Source organism: Clarias gariepinus, chromosome 19 (assembly GCF_024256425.1).
Source record: "Clarias gariepinus isolate MV-2021 ecotype Netherlands chromosome 19, CGAR_prim_01v2, whole genome shotgun sequence".
NCBI lineage: Eukaryota > Metazoa > Chordata > Actinopteri > Siluriformes > Clariidae > Clarias > Clarias gariepinus.
This window is the reverse complement of record NC_071118.1, coordinates 28,236,522-28,257,283: the sequence shown is the minus strand read 5'-3', so window position 1 is coordinate 28,257,283 and position 20,762 is coordinate 28,236,522. Positions and strand designations below refer to the sequence as shown.

General features: G+C 39.4%; 1 protein-coding gene across 1 annotated transcript in view; it reads left to right on the top strand.

The window, feature by feature from the left end:
• The window catches only part of LOC128507292 (potassium/sodium hyperpolarization-activated cyclic nucleotide-gated channel 1), a 130,741-nt gene that overhangs the window by 72,505 nt on the left and 37,474 nt on the right, over positions 1 to 20,762 (top strand). Inside the window, exon 4 of the mRNA XM_053478049.1 lies at positions 9,650 to 9,868. Within this exon, the coding sequence (XP_053334024.1) occupies positions 9,650 to 9,868 (219 nt within the window). The remainder of the gene's footprint in view (positions 1 to 9,649; positions 9,869 to 20,762) is intronic.

Below are 20,762 nucleotides of genomic sequence, written 5' to 3'. Positions count from 1 at the left end.
CTTGTAGTAGAAACGCATTAACGCTGTGTTTGACACCGCCGGTCTTCGTTTCTGTAAAGTTCAGTATTGTTCGCGGTCCCCAAATCTATACTCTTTCAATCTTATATGCAGAGAAAAAGCTGTTTGTTCTTGTTATTATAAAATAAAAAGTTATGAATTCTATGTTTGGTGATTTTGACAGTATGCACAGTGATTATTATCTATTATTATTATTTAACAGTGACAGAAAGTCAGGTTTATTGACTTTATAACCCAATTCAAGATTGAAGATTCTTTATTGTCACTATACTAAATACAGAGAAATTTGAGCAGTTTTTACGGTGCAATTAATTCTTTAGTTTTAAGAATTTAACACACACACATGGAAGGTCAAGGCAATAGTATTAAATAAGCCAGATCGCATATTGGTGTGTAAGGTACGAGAACCATGTGAATATAGTATACAGTAGATATATAAACAAGTGAACACAGAGGTCTTTCACACCAGGTCATTATAAAGTTATTGCACAAAAACCAACATATGGATTTGCATATTATGAGAGGGTATGAAAAAGTGGTTTATATGTATTCAGTATAAAATGATCATAGCCTTTTAAACTGCAGATATCGTTAAAAATAAGGGATGCACATTCATTCATTCATTCATTTATTCATCATTTATCTTCTGTATAGCGTATACTGTGAACAGGGTCGATGGGGTGCTAGAGCTTTAGCGCATGAGGCGGGGTATACCCTGGACAGGCTGTCAATCCATCACAGGCACAAATACACACACACACACACACACACACACTGCGGACAATTTGTGAATGCCAAATAACCTAATCTGCATGTCCTAATCCACCAATCCTCGTGGTGCAAGGCCACAGGGATGCACATGTATTAAAAAAAATAGTTAATGCCCAAGTAAAATAAAGTGCTGCATTATGTCTTTTAATCAGTTATATTTTATAATGTTAGATATTTTACACACATGCATGATGGTCATCTTAAGATCTTCAAAGACAGCGTTTGTTTGGGAAGTATGTATGTGGAAAGGTTTATATTAGAGATATAATGAAGAGGCCATCCAGGGTTCCTTATATATAATAATAATAATAATAATATCAGATTTTATCATTGTCAGATTTATTGATCAGACCTTAAAATAAAACTATACACATGTAACACAGATATGAAATACAGTTCTGTTACATCTTCCATCTTTCACAGTGTACAGTGAAACCTCGGATTGCGAGTAACACGGTTTGCGAGTGTTCCGCAAGACGAGCAAAGATTTCTAATAAATTTTGACTTGAAAAACGAGTAAGTCTTGGTTTACGAGTACCAAGTATCATGTATCACACATGCGCTTCTTGTTTTGATGCAGAGTGTCACGTGATCATAAGTGAGCCAATGTTTTTTCTCTCTCTTGCACTGAATTGTGGGTAATCGGCTCGCCTGCTGGGTCCTAGTGCGCGTCTCTCACTGGTATAATCAACATCCGTGCACGCGTGTACTGTTTACTATAACACTGTGACCACGTGTTTGGGTAAAACATATTTTATTTTGTGTTTGTAAATGCGTGTTTAGTGTTTCTTGTGATAAATTCGCTTTAATTTACGAGTGTTTTGGAATACTAGCCCGCTTCCGGAACAAATTATGCTCATAATCAAAGGTTCCACTGTCTTCTAGTTTCGTCTCACATTGCTGTAATGATACTCTGATTTGCTGTAAGTGTGTGTGTGTGTGTGTGTGTGTGTGTGAGAGAGAGAGAGAGAGAGACCAGGTATGATTAAGTATAAGGGCTCGTAAGGTGCTCTCCATGCAGTATAAAGCACTGTGTCTGTCGGAGTGTGTGTTGTGGTGTGTGTTGGTGGCACTGGGTCCTGATATCAGTACTGTAGCAGTGTTATAAGTAACATTCCCCCAGGACTAATGAAGAGAGAGGGAGCACCACTGCCTACTGCTGCTTAATTATCACACCATGATAACACACCAGGTGCTAATCCTCAAGAGGCTGATGCTAATGTTTAGTCTAATAAGAATTAGCACACATGAAAGGTACACCTTATGGGTATACCACTGTAACAGTATGAGTGATTCTCAGCCTACAGGGCTATAATAACCAGCCAAGAATAATAATAATAATAACAATAATAATAATAGTATATGAAAATGTCTGCCGTAATCATTTTAAAAATAAAACATAAAATTATGTTTGCATTTTGTTTATTTACATTTTTTTGCGTTTGTGGGGTTAAAACGTTGCTGTTCCTCTACAATCCTACAGGTGGTGCTCTAAATTATTCACACAATTATTAGAGCATGGGTGTGGTGGGAGCAAATTATTTGCTGAGTATGTTTAGAATTGTAACAAGATCATAGCTTGAACCTTGGTCGTAGCTAGGTTTTTTTGAAGCCTAAAAGTCGTACAAGCCCCAGCCCACACGTGCCTATGCTAGCAGTGACATGATCGACTTGTAGCTTGCTGGTGTGAACGCAGGGTTGGAGTACACCACACATATCGCCTATTCTCTCACACCGAGAGCGTGAACAACACGTGAAAACGTAATATTGTACGAGCACTAAGACCTCACGCTGAGTTTGAGCGCTAAAGCCGCAGATTCCAACCGGCTGAACAAAATAACTGTCAGGTTAATGTCAAGTGTGTGTGTGTGTGTGTGTGTGTGTGTGTGTGTGTTTTGAAGCAGAAACATAAATAAATAATCTCTTCTCAAATATAAACAAAGCCTAATATGGACTGTTGATGAACTTGTACTGTAACTCCCAGGTAGTTAATGAAGCTAGCTCGCTAATGCTAACCACCTTTGGTAACTTAGCATCGTCACCTGTCACGGCTCAGGGAGCAGTCTCTTTTTTCTCTTGTTTTTTTCTCCTTTCTTTCTTTCTCTGTAGGTGTAGACATTCTATCAAAGTTAGACATTCTATCTCTTTATTCTATTCTTTTTTATTTTTTTTATTTGTAGGTATATGCAAAGTACCTACTGCTCTATTTTCTTTCTTTCTTTTTGCATAGGCACAAGAAACCTTTGTTGTTCTTTTCTTCTTTTTTGTAGGTGTAGGCAAATGAACTCTATGTATTAATCTAAAAGTGGGTTAAGCAAAGTGAGTTTTTCTTACTTTCTTTCTTGGTAAGATGTTTTATTCAAAGTCTATTTTTCTTTTTACATTTTTCCTTCTTGTCTTTCTTATAAAAGTATTAGAATGGCGAAAGCAGCGGTTGGACACAACGCTTCTCTGCAGCTCCATGTCTAACAGAATTGTTAAATCCTCACACCCTGCACGTCACACCAGTTTACACCAGCCTTTACCCTCTGCAATCCATCCTTTTCCTTTTTTTTTGACTGTCTCTACCAGTCAAGAAAAGCTTTTTGTACATTAGATATACTGGTGTAACTGGTTTGGGTGTCATTAGCATCCCTGTGCAGTAGAATCACGGCGATCAGCGTCTCCTCCACCGAGCTAAACCCAGACGTAATGGAGGAGGAGGACCGGAATCGTCTGGCCTCGTGTTAGACCCGGCCTTGTCTGATCACCGCCGCTCTCTCTGTTAATCCCAGAGCCCGCCGTCAATAAATATAAAAAATAACAAGCGTTTTTTTTTTCCTCCTCTGCAATCAGACGTACGACTTGGGTGGCTGCGTGTGCTCGAGTGACTCACCATGATTAGCGGACTGCACTTGACAAGCGTGTTGATTAGCTCAGTGGTGTCCGAGTGCAGTGTGTGTGTATGTGTGTGTGTGTGTGTGTTAAGAATTCAGGATCTGTGTGGGAGCCAGTTAGAAGAGGGATGTGCACATGGAGCATTAGCGATAACAAAGCGATAAAGACGTGTGTGTTTGTGTGTAAAGCTATTTGAAGCAACACGCTAACACATTAATGTCTCACAGCTAATTAGAGCACAGAAAACGTCTGTCATCTTGTGTTTTGGTTTTAGTCCTGTTTAATAGAAACATGCATTAAGCATTAAAGCCACAGTCACTTGACGAGTTTCCTGACGGTGATGCAGAAGGTAATTAGCTTCTGATGTTCTTTATTCTGTAGCACAGCGACGTGACTCTGAGACTCAGAAATTGAGTGAGTATCTCTGGCACTCAGAATAAACGTGGAAATAAATCTGCATCGGTACTGAATACTGTGCTAACATCCAACGTTACTGATATGTACAATGAGGTAGTGATGTGTTCAACCTTTTACGACCTTCGTTCTTTCCTCAGTCCATCCATCTTTCCTTCTGTCCATCCAAACATCACTTCCTCCTTCTAAACTTCCAAACGTCCTTCCAAACTGCTCATTCTTCCAAACTTGCAAAACTTTATCTAAACCTGCTAAATTTCTTTTCTTCCCTTCTTCCAAACACACTACTTTTTCTTTAAACTTCTCTCTCTTCTTCCGAAAACCATTGCTTTAAACTTCCTTCCCTAACCTGTCACTCCAAACTTCCTTTCTTCCCCAAAATTTCCGCAACTATCCTTTTGTTGTCCAAGACTTTTATCTTCTCAAATTCTCATATCCTTCCTCCAAATGTCCTCCTTCTTCACTTTTTTCCAAACTTAGCAGAAATTGGGCAAGTTTGGACGAAGTAAATTCCTTCAAATGTTCTTCTTGCCAAGTTTCCTACAAACTTATTTTATTCATGCTTGCAATACTTTTCTTTACTGATCCTTTCTTACTTCTAATCAACATTCTTGTCTTCACATTTGTTTCCTTTCATCCATCCAATCATCCTTATTTCCATTAAAACTTCTCAACTCCATCCCTCCAAACATCTGTCCTTAATAATTTCCTCCAAATTTTCTTCCTCACTTCTTTTTAAACCTTTTCCCAAACCTCCTTCATCCAGATTTGGTTTTCTTCTCAGATCTATTTGTTATTCCTTCATTCATTTTAAACTTCCAGATTTCTAAACATCTTTCTTTTTCACTTCCTTCCTTCAAGCATCCTTCCTACCTCAAAATTTGTTTCCTTCCTTCTTTCTTCCAAACCTCCATCCTTTCAAACTGTCGGAATCATTTCCTTCCAAACATCCTTCTTTAATGAAATATCAAAATGTACTTTCTTCAATTGTTTTATTTCCTTCACACCTTTCTTTTAATTATCATGTTTTCCTTCCAAACGTCCAGACTTCTAAATTTCCTTACTTATGTTTTCCGTCAAATGTACTTCTGTCCTCCAAACTTCCACCTGAACATCCTTCTTAATAAATGTTCAAAATCCACACGTCATTAATTTCTTCCTTCATTTCAATCATTTAATCTTTCCCTCCAGATGATGGACTAGTATCTTATCGTCTGTGCACTTCTGCCTCAGACTCACTGTTGGGAAACCCCATCATGGATGCTTCCAAGTGAGAATATTCCACCAAATCTTTATGTGTGACCTCAAGTGAGTTCAGCGCCTGAAAATCGACTTAAACATCTGCGTAACCCGACTCTGAATACGAGAAACTTTCTCTGCATAAATATTAATGGAATGTTTTAATACAACATTTTGCGGTTTACAGATTTTCTTCTCTACTTAAAAACGTTTGAAATGCTTCAAGATGTATTGCAGATCCGCTTTAAGTTTTTTTTTTCAGTTTTCAGTAAAAAAATGCTTTTCATTTTTTATTTTTTTATTTTAGTGTATCTGGCAAAAATATCTGTCTGTACAGTACAGTATGTCACTTTAGAGCAGTAAAGACAAAAATAAAAAAATCATTCCTGTTGCAGTAGTAATTAATCATCCCTGTTAAAATATACTTCCACCTTTAAGACGTGGCTCACACACGCACACACACACAAACACACACACACACACACACACACACACACACCCACACACACACACACACACACACACTATTTAACACACCTGAACAGCTGGCCAGGTGTATTGTGTGTTCCCTTTCCCACTGTGAGCCAATAACACATTATTACTAAACTGTGCAACATCAGGCTGTCGATAAGAGGACCAGCGGCGTTTCCCACGTGGCCCAAGCTGCGGATTTCCGCCATTAATTACTGAGATGTGTGTTTTGTTCAGGTGAAGCTTTCTGGCGCTCACAAACATGCAATAATTAAAATCCAGTCTGTTATTAACCACAAACAGTGTTGCAGATGTGTGTGTGGGTGTGTGTGGTATATTGCAAATTTTGTACTTTGTGGGGAAGCAAAAAATGACATAGTGGTGTGTTTGTGTTTAAAGAAATATTTTCATTTACATGTAAGTCAAACTGAACAGATGTAAAGGGCGAATGGCGTTTTAACATGCACACTTGTTCATGTCAGTCAAATGCAAATGCAGTGTGTAGCTTCTATATTTCTGCTATAAAGCAATTAACACATAATTCTATATATCTGTCTCATAAAATCAGCATGGAGATTAGATCCCAGAGGTAAGATGCTGGAGATTAGATCCCGCAGATTAGACACCAGGAGATTGGAGTGGAGATTAGATTCTGGAGATCAGATGCTAGTGTTTGAATCCTGCAGATAAGATCCTAGCCACTAAATCAGATACTGGAGATTAGATCATGGAGATCAGATCTTGGAGATCAGGTTCTTGAAAGTAGATGCTGGGGACTGGATCCTAGAGATTATATTTCAGGGATTAGATCCCGGAGATTGGATCCTGGAGATTAGCTTCTATAGATCAGATGCTGTAGATTACATACGGAGATTAGATCCTTAAGATTGGATCCAGGAGATTAGGTCATGGAGATCAGATCCTGAAGGTTCATGAGAGTAGATGCTGGAGATTATATCCCAAAGATTCGATCCCAGGGATTAGACTCCAAAGATTGGATCCCGGAGAATAGTTCCTCTGCATCAGACGCTGGAGATGAGATCCTGGAGAATATATCCAAGAGATTAAATCTGAGGGATTAGATCCCGGAGATTAAATGCTTGATCTTGGATCCCAGAGATTACCCCCTGGCGATCAGGTGCTGGAGATCCTGAGATTATATGCTGGAGTTCAGATGCTGGAGATTGGATCCCGGATATTAGATCCTGGATTTCATAAATAAGAGAAGTAAGTGGACACGCTGGAAGCAGGAGAAAGGTTGCGTTATCCACAGTGCCGTGTTGGACACGGTGTGCGATTTAAGAGTTTTCAGGGCCGAGTTTTTGCCTCGGCTCCTCGACGTCTCTGAGGGAACAGAATGAAATGTGAGCAGTCAGCAACTCAGGAGCAACTATGGAGCCAGTACTTTACTGATGACTTATCACATCCTTCTGCTGAGAACACACTGAGAGTGAGAGAGTAAGAGAGAGAGAGAGAGAGAGAGAGCAGGAACAGGGAATTGGGGACATCCAGAAATAATTTGACGCTTCTTTTAGTTTGTCAGCACCGTGTTCCTGAGTGAAGTGCACTAGTTGACGTCCAGGTGGAGTTCACTTTCCATCAGCAGTGATAAGTAATCCCAAAATACAAAAAAAAAAAAACACCATGGGACATTTATAGATGTTTTCAAGGTCTGCTACCGTATTTTAAAAGCTTGGTGTATCACGTCGGATGGTTGATGGTGGTTCTGATATGAAATATTGGTATTTGGTTAAATATTAGTGTTTGGTGGTGAATACTGGTGTTTGATGGTTAATGATAGTGTTTGACTGCAAGTAATGGTGGTTAATTATATGGTGGTTGATGGTAAACTTCGGTGTTAGATGGTGAATGTTGTGAGTGATGGTGAATACTGAGGTTTGATGATTAATGTTGGTGGTTGATGATTGATGGTGAATACTAGTGTTTGCAAATACTGTTTCATTCACCATCATTCAACATCATCATTCACAAACAAATACCAATATTAACACAATATTTGCAATCAAGCACCAGTATTCACAATCAACCACCAACATTCACCATCAGACACCAACACTCACCATTAAACGCCAATACAGGAACAGTATTCGCAATAAACCACACGATTCACCACCAAACACTAGTGTTTAGCATTGGCCACCACTATTCACCATCTAACACCAGTACCCACAGTACCATCAACCTCCACTATTCACCATCAAACGTAAGTATGGCATTTATGGGTGGCTGCCTGTGAATATTGGTAGTTCATGGTGAATATTTGTGTTTGATGCTAAATATGTGTTTCAAGATTCAAGATTTTTATTGTTATGTATACCTAGGTACAATTCAATTCTTATTATGTCTTAGCCTCTCGAGGAGAAGGAAATAGAAGAGCAGTGAACAATACAATTACATTAAAAGGTAAATACAAAAAAAGGAATAAAAAGGAATAATAAATAAATACAGAAATAAATGATAAAAAAGTAGAATAGAATTTTAAATTGACCTTATAAAGTGTTTTGGCAGTAAATACTGTTCTAATACTAGTGTTTGATTGCAAATATTGGTGTTTGGTAAATATTGGCATTTGATGATGAATGTTGATGGTGAATAGCGGTGGTTGATTAAAGACACTTGTGTTTAATGGTGAATATCGGTGGTTGATGGTACTGTGGGTACTGGTGTTTAATGGTGAATAGTAGTGGGCAATGCGAAATACTGGTGCTTGATGGTGAATCTTTAGGTTGATTGCAAATACTGTACCTGTATTGGTGTTTAATGGTGAATGTTGGTAGTAAATACTGGTGTTTGATGGTGAATGTTGGTGGTTGATGGTGAACACTGGTGTTTGATTGGAAACATTGTGTTAACATTGGTATTTGTTTGTGGTGTGATGATTGATGTTTTGATGGGGAACACGTGCAAACAGATACTTGTTTATCGCAGCTGTCTGTTGTTACATGTGAATGTAACTGCATTCAGTCGTCCTAATGTCTTACTTATTGGACGGATTTAAAGGCTCTAGTCACAGATTAGATTAATAAAGACGTGTCCATGAGGATAGTCTCAGATGAGCCGAATTAAACTGAACTGAAATAGAATCAGACGGAGATAAAAGGTTGAACTGTTTCACCAGCTGATAAACTGTGAGAAATGGAAGATGGAAAAAGAAAGTGATTAAAGAAAGATGAAAACAATAGGGAGAGCGATAAAGAGAAGGAGCTATAGAAGGGATTTCAGGCATGAAGGGCACATGGGCAGTGAGCCTCACGGAGAATCATCGTCATTCATCAGCACACTGACTGCAAGCCTGTGCCCAATAACTCCTCTCTACCCATCTCTCTCTCTCTCTCTCTCTCTCTCTCTCTCTCATTTTCTCTGTTTCTCTCTCTCCCTTGATTCCTCCCTCCTCCCTCTCTCTCTCCACTATCCTTTCTCTTACCTTTCACCTATTTTTCATTTTCTCCTTTTTTTTTGGTCCCTTTGTGTCATTCCACAATACATGGCTCATTTCCATCATTCCTGCCACACTTTCATTCCTCCTTCCATCTTTTCTTTCATCTTTCCTGATTACCTCCTTCTTTCTTTCATACTTTTTCAATTCTTTCTTCCTCTTTTTACTTTGTTCTCTTTATATATTTCTTTCTATATCTTTTCTGTCTTTATTTTTTATTAAATATATCTATCTATCTATCTATCTATCTATCTATCTATCTATCTATCTATCCATCCATCCAACTCCTTGCATCTCAACTCCTTCGACTCTCTTTTATTAAACTCCCATCCATTCCCATCCTCCCTTTCTCCGCGTCTCTCTCTCTCCCTCTCTCTCTCTCTCTCTCTCTCTGTGTCTCAGAACGACTCCTGGGGGAAGCAGTACTCCTACGCTCTCTTCAAGGCCATGAGTCACATGCTGTGTATCGGGTACGGAGCCCGGGCGCCGGTCAGCATGTCCGATCTGTGGATCACGATGCTCAGCATGATCGTGGGAGCCACGTGTTACGCCATGTTCGTGGGTCACGCCACGGCGCTCATCCAGTCGCTCGACTCCTCACGCCGGCAGTACCAGGAGAAGGTAGGACAACTTCCTGCACTTCCACTCAAACTTCCACTCTGTCTTCTTCACGCGCTCCTGTCACGGCAACGGAGGTCACATGACCCGTACCGCTTTTATTATCAATAACACCGTTGTTTTTAAATATCACTCACTTTATCTCAGGTATTACAAATATAAACTACACTGAACTGATGGAAACCGAGCCCGGAACCCCGACCCGTCTGTCTGTCTGTCTGTCTGTCTTTTTTGTCTGAGTGTCTGTCTGTATTATTTATTCTGTCTGCTTGCCTCTTTTTTGTCTCTCTTTCTGTCTTTTTTTTGTTTTTGTTTTTTTCTTTGTATCTGTCTGTCTGTCTGACTGTCTGTCTATTTTCACACCTGTCTGTGTACTTGACTCTGACTTTGTTTCTTTGATATTTCTGGCTCTGTCTTTGTGTCCTTTCTGTCTCTCTACCTGTACCTCAGTCTCTTTTTGTCTCTCTGCCTATTTGTCTGTCTGTCTGACTATTTATTACCCCATCTGTCTGATCTGTTCTGGCTATCAGTATTTCTTTTTTAAAATACCGTACCATCAATACTGTCTCTGTATCTGTCTGTCTCTGTATCTGTCTGTCTCTGTATCTGTCTCCTTCCCTGTTTGTCCAACTATCTGTATGTGTGTTTTTTTTTTTACATAGTTGTCTGTTTCTGTGCCTTTCTGTTTGTCTCTGCCTGTCTTGCTGTCTGTCTGTCTCTCTATCTCTTTCTAACTATCTGTCTGTCAGTTTATGTTTGTCTCTTCTTTTAAAAAGCTGTCTCTCTCTCTCTCTCTCTCTCTCTCTCTCTTTCTCTCTCTATGTCTCTGGGTCTGTTTATTTATCTATCTTCTTCACTGTCTGTTAAACTGTCTGTCTGTTGTTTTTTGTGTCTTTTTCTAAGTATCTCTGTCCATCTCTGTCTTTCTGTCCGTCTATCTGTCTGTCTCCATCTCTGTCTAACTACCTTTTTTTTTTTAAATATTTGTCTATTCTTCTAAATAGCTGCCTGTCTCTGTTTTACCCCCTTTCTGTCTGTCTGTCTGCCTGTCTGTCTCTCTCCATCACTGTCTGTCTAACTATATGTCCTTTTTTGATATTCGTCTCTTCTAAATATCTCTTTTTCTGTCTGTGTCCTTCACCCTTTGTCAAACTATCTGCCTGTTGTCTTTTGTTTTTTTTATATCTGTCTCTCTCCATCTTTCTGTCTGTTTGTCTGTCTCCTTCTCTGTCTATCTATCTGTTGTTTTAAATTTGTCTATTTTTCTAAGTAGCTGACTGTCTGTCTGTCTGTCTGTCTTTTTCTTTGGATCTGTCTTTCTGTCTGTCTCTCTATCTCCTTGTCTGTCTGTCTGTAATGTGCTTCTTAAAATCCGTAGAGTAAAGTGTAACTTCAGGGTAGGACTGTACAGTAGAGGGATAAATTGTTCAGACAGACAGACAGACAAAGAGACAGTTTCTGGAAGACAGGACGTGAGAGTGATGCATGGACAAAACCTACAGAGCGTATCGATCGTCTCTGAGACTTGTCGTCATGGTAACGTGTAAAGCAGAGTGTTTAACAGCTTCGTTAAACATGTCAGGAAACTAGACACATGACAGACAAGAAACAGTGGGAGGCTGAACACACACACACACACACACACACACACATAGAGTATGAATAGAGGTGTATAAACAGTAGCACACTAACGCGGAAAGGAGTAAAACGATAAGTAGTGTTTATGAGAAATACACACACCTGCTCGTGTCCCTGTGTATTAAATCACTGCGTATGGAACGTGCAGTGCGTCAGAACTTCTCGGCATCGCAGCGTTACACTGTTAGCAAGAAGTGTGTGTATAACTTTCAAAAACTCATAGAAATGGACAGAAGAATGCAACGAGCCCTCAAACGGCACAGCGGAGTTCAGATCAGTGATGTCTGAGATTAGACTTCACTCACTGAAAACAAAGCAGGAAGTGCTGAACGATGCAGGTGTGTGTGTGTGTGTGTGTGTGTGTGTGTTGAAGTTCTTGTGCTGTGGGTCCAAGTGCTTTACCTGCAGTGTGACGGGGCGGAGTTACACTTACATTAACACCTAAAACATGGAACATGAAGGCCTTCTGGACTCTGCTTGCGTTGTGGGTAGAAGGTGAGATGATAACTCAAGATAAAAGAAAAATCATACCTTTTTGGGAGTTCAAAGAAAATATTCGACAGTTTATTGCCATTAAAATTTGAGGGGAAAAAAAAGTATTCACAAACATTAACCTTCGACACCTTTGACTATCGGCGTGAACTAGGGGTGTGCCAAAAAATCGATTCACAGAAAAATCTAGATTCTCTTTTGCAACGATTCAGAATCGAACTAAAATGTCCAAGAATCGATTTAATAAATAAATAAAATCAGCTAGCTGTTTTTAAATTAGCCTCCATTTTTGTAACTAGCCCACTGGTCTGTACTGATGTCACCACGCAGGCAGTTTTTGAACGTAAGCGTCCGCGGCAAATCACTAAAACAAAGAGGAAGCAAATATGGATGAGAGGGAGATCCAATCAGCCCCGTCTTTACTTAAAGCTAAAGTTTGGCGTCATTTCGGTTTTTACCGAATGCCTGGAAGCACTGCGCTGGACATGACACACACAGTGCGCAAGCTTTGCGAAACGAAGACCAAGTACTTCGGCAGCACAACAAATGCGCGTGCTCATATTACTAGGCATCACCCGGAGCAGAGTCAGCCGCCAGCTGCAGACCAATGCACACTGCAGTGCTTCACGAAACTCCCTGATGTTTTTTTTTTTTTGTCTTCTCCGGTTGTGTTCTACATGATATTTGTCGTAAAATTTCCTAAAAATGCATCTATTTTCAACCATTTTGTATTATAAAGAAGCACTTTATTTTTGTTCCAACTTTTTTTTTATTTTTTATAGCTAGCTACTAATGAGTAGCAATTGAGAACCAGACAATGTTTTTGATAAAAGGCACTTTCCTGAGAATTTAACTTAATAAATGTGAAAAAGACACTTTAATGTCTCCGTTTGTCATTCTGTATAGCAAAGCAGATGAGAGTAGATCATGGTCAGAAACCTGATTAGAAATCATTATGAATAAAATCGAATCATTTTGAATCGAAAATCTTTTTGAATCGAAAATCGATTTTGAATCGAATCGTGGCCTCAAGAATCGGAATCGAATTGAATCGTGAGATGGTAAAAGATTCCCACCCCTAGCGTGAACCCTAACAGAAGAGACGCCATGCTTTTAAAAACTCAGCCAGGATCATAAGGAGGAACAAATGAAAAGTCTGAGAAAAATGTTTGGTTTTTTTCCATTTCTTGTCTGCATAGTGTGAAAATGTGTTTCTGCCATCTACAAGAAAATATTTATCTTATTAAGTTTTGCGACATTTTATCTCACAGTTATGACTCGTGTGTGTTCAGCTCCACCTCAACACTGACCGAGCTACAAGCGACATGTTTAAATTCACGATATTAACTAAACCAAACATTGTGTGATATAAGGTTGCAGTTGATTAAAATATTGACTCGAAACTGTTACAAGAAGGTTGCAGTCGTGAGAAAATAACTTTTCTAAAATACAAAAAGCGGGGTTAAGTGTTAATAACTCATAAAGGCCAAAAAAGTTCAAGGGGAACCATTTTTACACGAATACATTGCATGTAAGACGTGGGAGTGGTGGCTCGGGTGGCTAAGACTCCGCGTTGTTGATTCCTCGGATATGATCGGTGGGTTGCCACATCATGTACCACCCAGACATTGCATGCAGGGCCGGTCCCATTTGAGAAATTTTAATGCTTAAGATCATATAAAAATAAAACTGTTGGATGTAAAAGAGATGTATCATCTCTTTAACATCCAACACTGGGCATTCATGGACACTATGGACACATTCATGCACACCTTTTGCACTATATACTTATACTTTCATTATGGACCACTGTACAAATCACTTTAATAATAAGACACTTTAAGAAGTTTACATTAATTATATGGACAAATTTCTATTTTCTTCTTTTATATTTCTATATTATATATATTTTGTTCTTATTTGTACAGTATATTTTTATTTTATTTTACTTAGCACAATATATTTTACTAGTTAATTTAATTTTTCTGCAATATTTCTTTTACTGCAATATATCTTTCTTTTTACTTGTACAGTATATTTTACCAGTTAACTTTATTTTCTACCGTATTACCTTTTATTTATATTTATTTCTTATGTTTAAGCTTTTATTTTAAGGTCACTGGTAGTCGAAAAAGCATTTCACTGCATATCGTACTGTGTATGACTGTGTACGTGACAAATAAAATTTGAATTTGAAATTTGAAATTTGAATTTGATTTGCATAATCTGTTTTCTCCAACCATTTTTTTTGTGCATTTCTGTATTCCAACACTGCATGTTTATAATACAAGTAAATCTTAGACTATGACCGTAATTAACTATGTAGATTACTTTTTAATTGATTGAAAGCTCTCAATATAATCATTTACGTTAATGTTTTGACAACTTTAAGTTGCTTAAAATTTAGTAAGTTTACATAATGTTGCGTTGGTCTGAAATAAATGTAAACATTGAAAAAGTTTTTTTTACTAAATCTCTCAAAAATTCTCAAAGTCGCAGTTGGACACCCAACAACAGCGAAAGATTTTTTAACATCCATATTCCACCACAAAATTAAAAGTTATATATTTATGTAAATATAATTTAAATAAATATTTATACAGCAGAAAAGAAAGCAGCACATTTATGAGCAACCACTTTTTTAAAAAAATAAATAAATACCGGGTTCGTCATGCCGAAAAGAAGCCGGTAAAACAGTCATAGAAGAACTGTGTGTGGTTCTGCAGGATGCTCAGTGGAACTTAGCCGCTGATTTCCTTAAAAAACTGCATAAATTGTACCTGTGACTAAAGGCCTGTCCACACGGAGACGCGTTTCGCTGTATACGTATACATTTTTTATCGTATTGGCATTTCGTCCACACGGATCCGGCGTTTTAGGAGACTGAAACCGCTATTTTTTGAAACCGGGTCCCAAAGTGGATAAATCTGAAAACGACACCCTTTTGCGGTTTCGTGTGTACGGCCAATCCGTATATTTTGTGAAACGATGATGTCATCACATCACGAGTCGGCTGCGTCACACGTAACAGCAACTACATGATTGTGTTCGTGTTGCTACAAAGCCTACTAGCTTTATTACAGCACAATCTATTGCTTCTATGCAGCTGTTATGGTCTGGCATATATACTACACCGTTTTCAGTGGTTTCGTGTGTACGCAGATATTTCTTGAGACGACGCCGTGTTTACGCAATTTCTTTTTAGAACGAGGAAAAAAAATGATCGGATAGGGAACGCCCCGGCTTCGTGTGGACTAACCCTAAAAGTTCTTTAATGCATCGCATCATTACACCAAATACTGGCTATGTTTCATTAATTCTCGTTTACCGCACTACCTAAACTAGCTAGCTAAACACACAGCGTGAACGAGAAGACACACAATTTATTTTGTGTTTATTTATATTATGTGACATTTTTCCTTATACATTTCTTATGATGTATCTGTTGCGCACGAAAAAAAAAAACAATAAAATTTGTATCCAGATCGAACATCTCTGTTAATGAGTGTTACGGAGCGAGGCTGATTTCCAGCTAAGAACCGTAGACGCTGCTTCCTTCTTCACGCTGTGTCTTCATCGTTGCTCTCTCAGCCGAATCGTGGCGGTAATACTCTTACCGTGATTGCTCGGTGTACTTAAGTGCACTGAATTTATCTGCAGTAAATGAGCCGCTGTCTTCGGGCATAAGAGAAACCCTTAGAGAAATCCAGAGAAAGGAGGAAAGGAGACGTGACAGCATGTTGAACAAAACAATAGAGTGGAAGAGAAAGTGCACAGGGACTGCAAGATTATCTTTTCTCTTAGCGTCGCCTTGCGTCATTTTATATAAGCTTTTCTTTTCTCTCTTTTTTCTCGGAAGCCTTTTAATAAACCCCGCATGCTCGCAGGCTCGGAGAGCTCGGGCTCGTTTGTCCCAGAGGTGCAGAGGCTTAACGCGTCAGACTCTCTCTGGGGTTTGTCGCGGTTCGGGTTTAATGTACACGGATCATTACGGCATCGAGCAGCGAGGCCTACGCTTAACATCATTACACAGAACAAATGGAAGGATATCGAGTGGACGTCTTCCTTATTTAGCCCGGCTGCCTAACATGAGTTCTGGATCAAACGTTAAACCACAGCCCTGCTGAATTAACAAGAAGTTGGGAGGAAAGTCAGAGCTGCGTGAAAACATCTTGCAATTACCAGATAAACAGAAGCAAGGTCATAGTTAAGTGATAATGACTCATGACGGGGTAAAAAAAATTATATTTTCTCATCCATGCTAAAACCCGCCTTATAGCTAGTCTCTTTAAACAATCTCTATTATTTCTGTAAAGTGTCAGTGACCGCCGGTTCTGAAAAATGAAGCCAATAATGAAGTGCCAAAATGTGCAGTTCCTCGAATGACCACTGGTTCAAAAAGTGAGTCAATCCCCATAGAGCCACACGTTAAAATACGAAAAACAGTTTTAGTCTCGATAACTAAATTTCCCATTCATGGCAACTGTACAGGGAGTTAATTTAAAAATAATGTTAAGATTTGAAATGATGCATAATTAGGGGCGTGATTGATTTAAGTGAACTGCAAACCGCTATGCATTATTTTAGCTAGCCAGAACTGGAATCGTCGTAGGTTAACTCCCCACAAGACATTTATGAGTTGACACGAGAGTGACGTGTAGTGTACGAGTGATGGACATCAAAGTAACGTTAGTATATAAAGTGACTGTAGCGTTTTAGCTGAGCAAAATCTAAGCTAGCTCGCTTGTCATAACTGAGGGAAGTAGGCGTGGCCCAAACGAAAGCCAGGCTACGCCTATTTTCCCTCATTTTTTTTATACAGTCTGTTGTTGTTGGTGGTCTTTCGGCTGCTCCCGGCGAAGAGGTCGCCACAGTGGAATACACGGTCCGCACTACAACTTGGCACAGGTTTTACGCCGGATGCCCTTCCTGACGCAACCCTCTGTGGTCTATAATTTTAACAATTTCGTTGAGGTTTCATGTTTAGAAAACAAGAGTTGCAGAACAGCGACCACATGTTTAGTGCCTCGACTATGGTGTTTGTTTTACACATACTTGATTTCTAAAGTCTTTATCCTGCTTGCTCAGAAGATGTTGATTCATTGTCTACTGTATAAGAGCAGCTCAGAAAGTTTACATCACAGAGAGGACGCTTCACAAAAAGCAAATTATAGGAAGGAGTTTAGGAAAGGAGTCTCCAGTGTCTGCGCTTTGGGAAATCTTTAAGACGCAGGAGTTTATGCTTTGGAAGTTTTTTTTTGTTAATTAAAAATGGATATTTTTTATTAGAGCTGATGAAGTTTCTGCACTGTCTTGGGGGGATTTTATTAGTGTAACCTGGCAACCCTGGTGAGCACAAAGCAAAAGCACAAGAAAGATTATTAGAGCTTTTTAGAGATTATTTAAGCGAGTGAAAATATAAATTGTCTAAATGCAAACAAAACTAAATACATTTCTGTAATCAGGAACGTGCTCTAATATAACCCCATGCAGCAGCAGTGAATTTTATTCCACATATGAAGGTTAAACATTGCAGTTAATCCACGGTTCACAAGCGCACCGAACCGTGCCGAGCGATCTGTACGGATCACAGGCAGATCAACCACGGTCTGTTACATCACTAATAATTATGATGTAATCCTAATGGTACTCTGTCCTTGCTCTCTGACCTTCCATTGGATCGGACTTTAATTGACCGTGCTTGATGATCTGAACTTTCTGGTTCAGAAAGGAGTCGACTCGTTCTCTTTTTGAGTCTTTTAGATCATGTTTAAGACTCAGAGAGCCGTCTCGCAGGAAAGCCGCAAATGGAGCTCAGAACACTCAGACATTCAGATCATTTTAATTAATGGTGTTCGGAGATCTGATGATTAATGATGTGTCGTAACTAAATATTGGACTCTTTGAACCAACTCTCCTGAATCAGAAGGTGTTTAGACCCTTAGATCAATCAATGAATCCCTCATTACGTCACATGCATACTGTATTTAATGCGTATCTGGGTTACGGCCTTCTTGACCTCCAGATGAAAGGGTAATTGAATCCCTGAAACTCATAACCTGGCGTCTGATTTCTGAAAAGACGAACATGATATCGTGACCTTTTATTTTTCCGCTCGGTTTCCCTTTTCGCTCACAGAAAATTAGGATGGCTAATATTTCCCTTCCTTCTTCACACCGTTTTCCATCGTTTCCACCTGAGAGAGGGATTGGGAAACTGTGTAGAAGCAAAGTGCTTGAGAGAGAGAGAGAGAGAGCGAGATAAGGCGACTGGTCAGCTTGATTGCTTCTGACTCCTAATACACCCCTGCCACTTCTCGCTACACAGTTTAATACAATGTCTATTCAAAGTACTGAATAGTTCGAAAAAAAAAAGAGGAAGAAGAAAAGGAAGAACACAATAAACCGTTCTCATTAAGGTTTCCTTCATGCTCTGGCTTAGAGAGAGAAGCCTATGTGCTTTGGTTTGAAAGCAATTGTGCCTTTTTTTAAGAAGCCGGAGTGGCTTTTATTGATATATATACATTTGAAATACAATTGAAATACAAAAGCTCATGAAGATTTAAAGAAAAAAGCAGAATTAAAAATGCCTTGTGGGTTTTTTCACATCTGATCATCTGTGCTCCTGAGGAGTTTGTATTATTTCATCATGTCCAGATGTGCTAAATGTACAATACATTACTGTCCAAAAGTCCACTAAACATCCACAGTGCTTAACACCGAAGGTCTTTCTCCAGCTCACGTCCACTCGCTAATTACAGAGCGAGACAATAATTAGCCATGAAGGGTTTCCACATTTAAAGCTCTATACATTACACACCAGCCAAAGATTTTCAGAGCGGCCGAGCTTCGAGCTCCTTAACTTAATGAGATTCTCACATCCTGAAGGCGAGAAGCTCCATGCGAAACGCCATGCGAAGCTTCATCAATTTACTTGTCGTTCTTGGTCTTATCTGACACACACACACACACACGCAGACACACACACATCACTCAGGTCACCTTGACAATGACAAGGCAGGCTTTTTATTAATTTACGTCCCAGCCAGGCGCTCCCGCATTAGCTTTTATCTGAGGTTTTAAATGCAGTGTCCTGGCGTTGGAGGAACAGTGTGTGGTCAATACACATGAACATTGTATATACACACACACACACACACAGCCTGCACTTTCATTAGTGCTTACAATGTCACAATTTCTTGCCCGCCGTCGTGACAGAGAGATGTTAGCCGTCAGACTGATCACGGTGACGTTAGCTTCGGTGCTGATGCTTAGCTCTTTAGACAGATGAAACGTGAGAGAGATCTTTACCCTACTTTCACATTAGCTATTAACAAAAATGACAAGCAGATTCCTATTTTCTACAAAAATAGCCACAATTTCAATGTTTGTGCAGATCAGGATATGACGAGGTGAAGCAAAAAAAGCTAAAGCAAGCGATTCCTCCATCCAAATCTGTTCTGCATGTGGTGCGATGGTTTTTCACGTCCCCACTTGGAACTTTAGTTCCTACGTGCATTTAGCTTCAGTTAAATGTTGAATATGAAAAAAAGTCTAACAAACAACTAATCGTATTGTGGTTGACTTTTTTCTTATTATTTTACATTTCAGCAGAAACTCTAACGCTGGAATAATGTTATATGGTTGTAGTGATGTTGTGACGTCGTCCAGACAAAACACCGCACCGTTTTCAGCAGTGATAATTACACAGATTTATTTTCTGTTGGACATTTAAATACATAAACAAACAAACTAACTAATTCATTCATTAATAAATACATACAGACATAGTATGTTATTTTCGCAAAATTGTGTCGAGTCGTTCATTGAACAATATCCCAAATTTCATCAAAGTCATTCAAACCTTGAAAAACAACCTAATGCCAATGTTGTCCAGACGTCTGTAAGGTTGCCAGGTTAATGTCATCACAACGGTTTTTCATTCATTTATTTTCTATACAGGGTGGCACAGTGGTGTAGTGGTTAGCACTGTCGCCTTGCACCTCCAGGGTCCGGGTTCGATTCCTGGCCAGGCTCGATTCCCGTCTCTGTGTGCATGGGGTTCACATGTTCCCCCGTGCTAGGAGGGTTTCCTCCAAGTCCAAAGACCTGCAGATTAGGCTAATGGGGGCGTTCCCAGATTGCCCGTAGTGTATGTGTGTGTGCCCTGCGATGGATTGTATCCTGCCCCATGCCCTAAGCCAAATGGGATAGGCTCTAGGCCCTCCGCGACCCTGAATATAGGGTAAAAACGATGAAGATGAGATGAAGATCATCTTCTATACCGCTATACACACACAAACTACGGGCAATTTGTTGAAGACCAATTAAATGTTTTTGCACTGTGAGAGAAAACCGGAGTACCCAGAGGAAACCGCACCAAGTACCAAGAACATGCAAACTGCATGCACACAGAAGGGAATCTTTGAGACATGAGGCAACTCATTACGTTATTAAACATGTTATTAAATGTGTACTAAAAATACATCATGTACAGCAGTGTAGTCTAGTGGTTAGCATTGTCACCTTCGATCCAGGTACTCCAGTTTCTTTCCACAGTCCAAAGATATGCAGATTAGGCTAATTGGTGTTACCAATGTTAATGAGGGGGTGCGAAGGATTGGCACCCTGTCCAGGGTGTACCCTGCCTCGTGCCTTAAGCGGTAAAGCGGTATAGATGATAAGTGAGAATGCTTTACGTTAGATCAAACAAGGAGGTTTATATCAGATGGAGATCAGACTCTTGAGTGCATTGCGACCCAAATTTA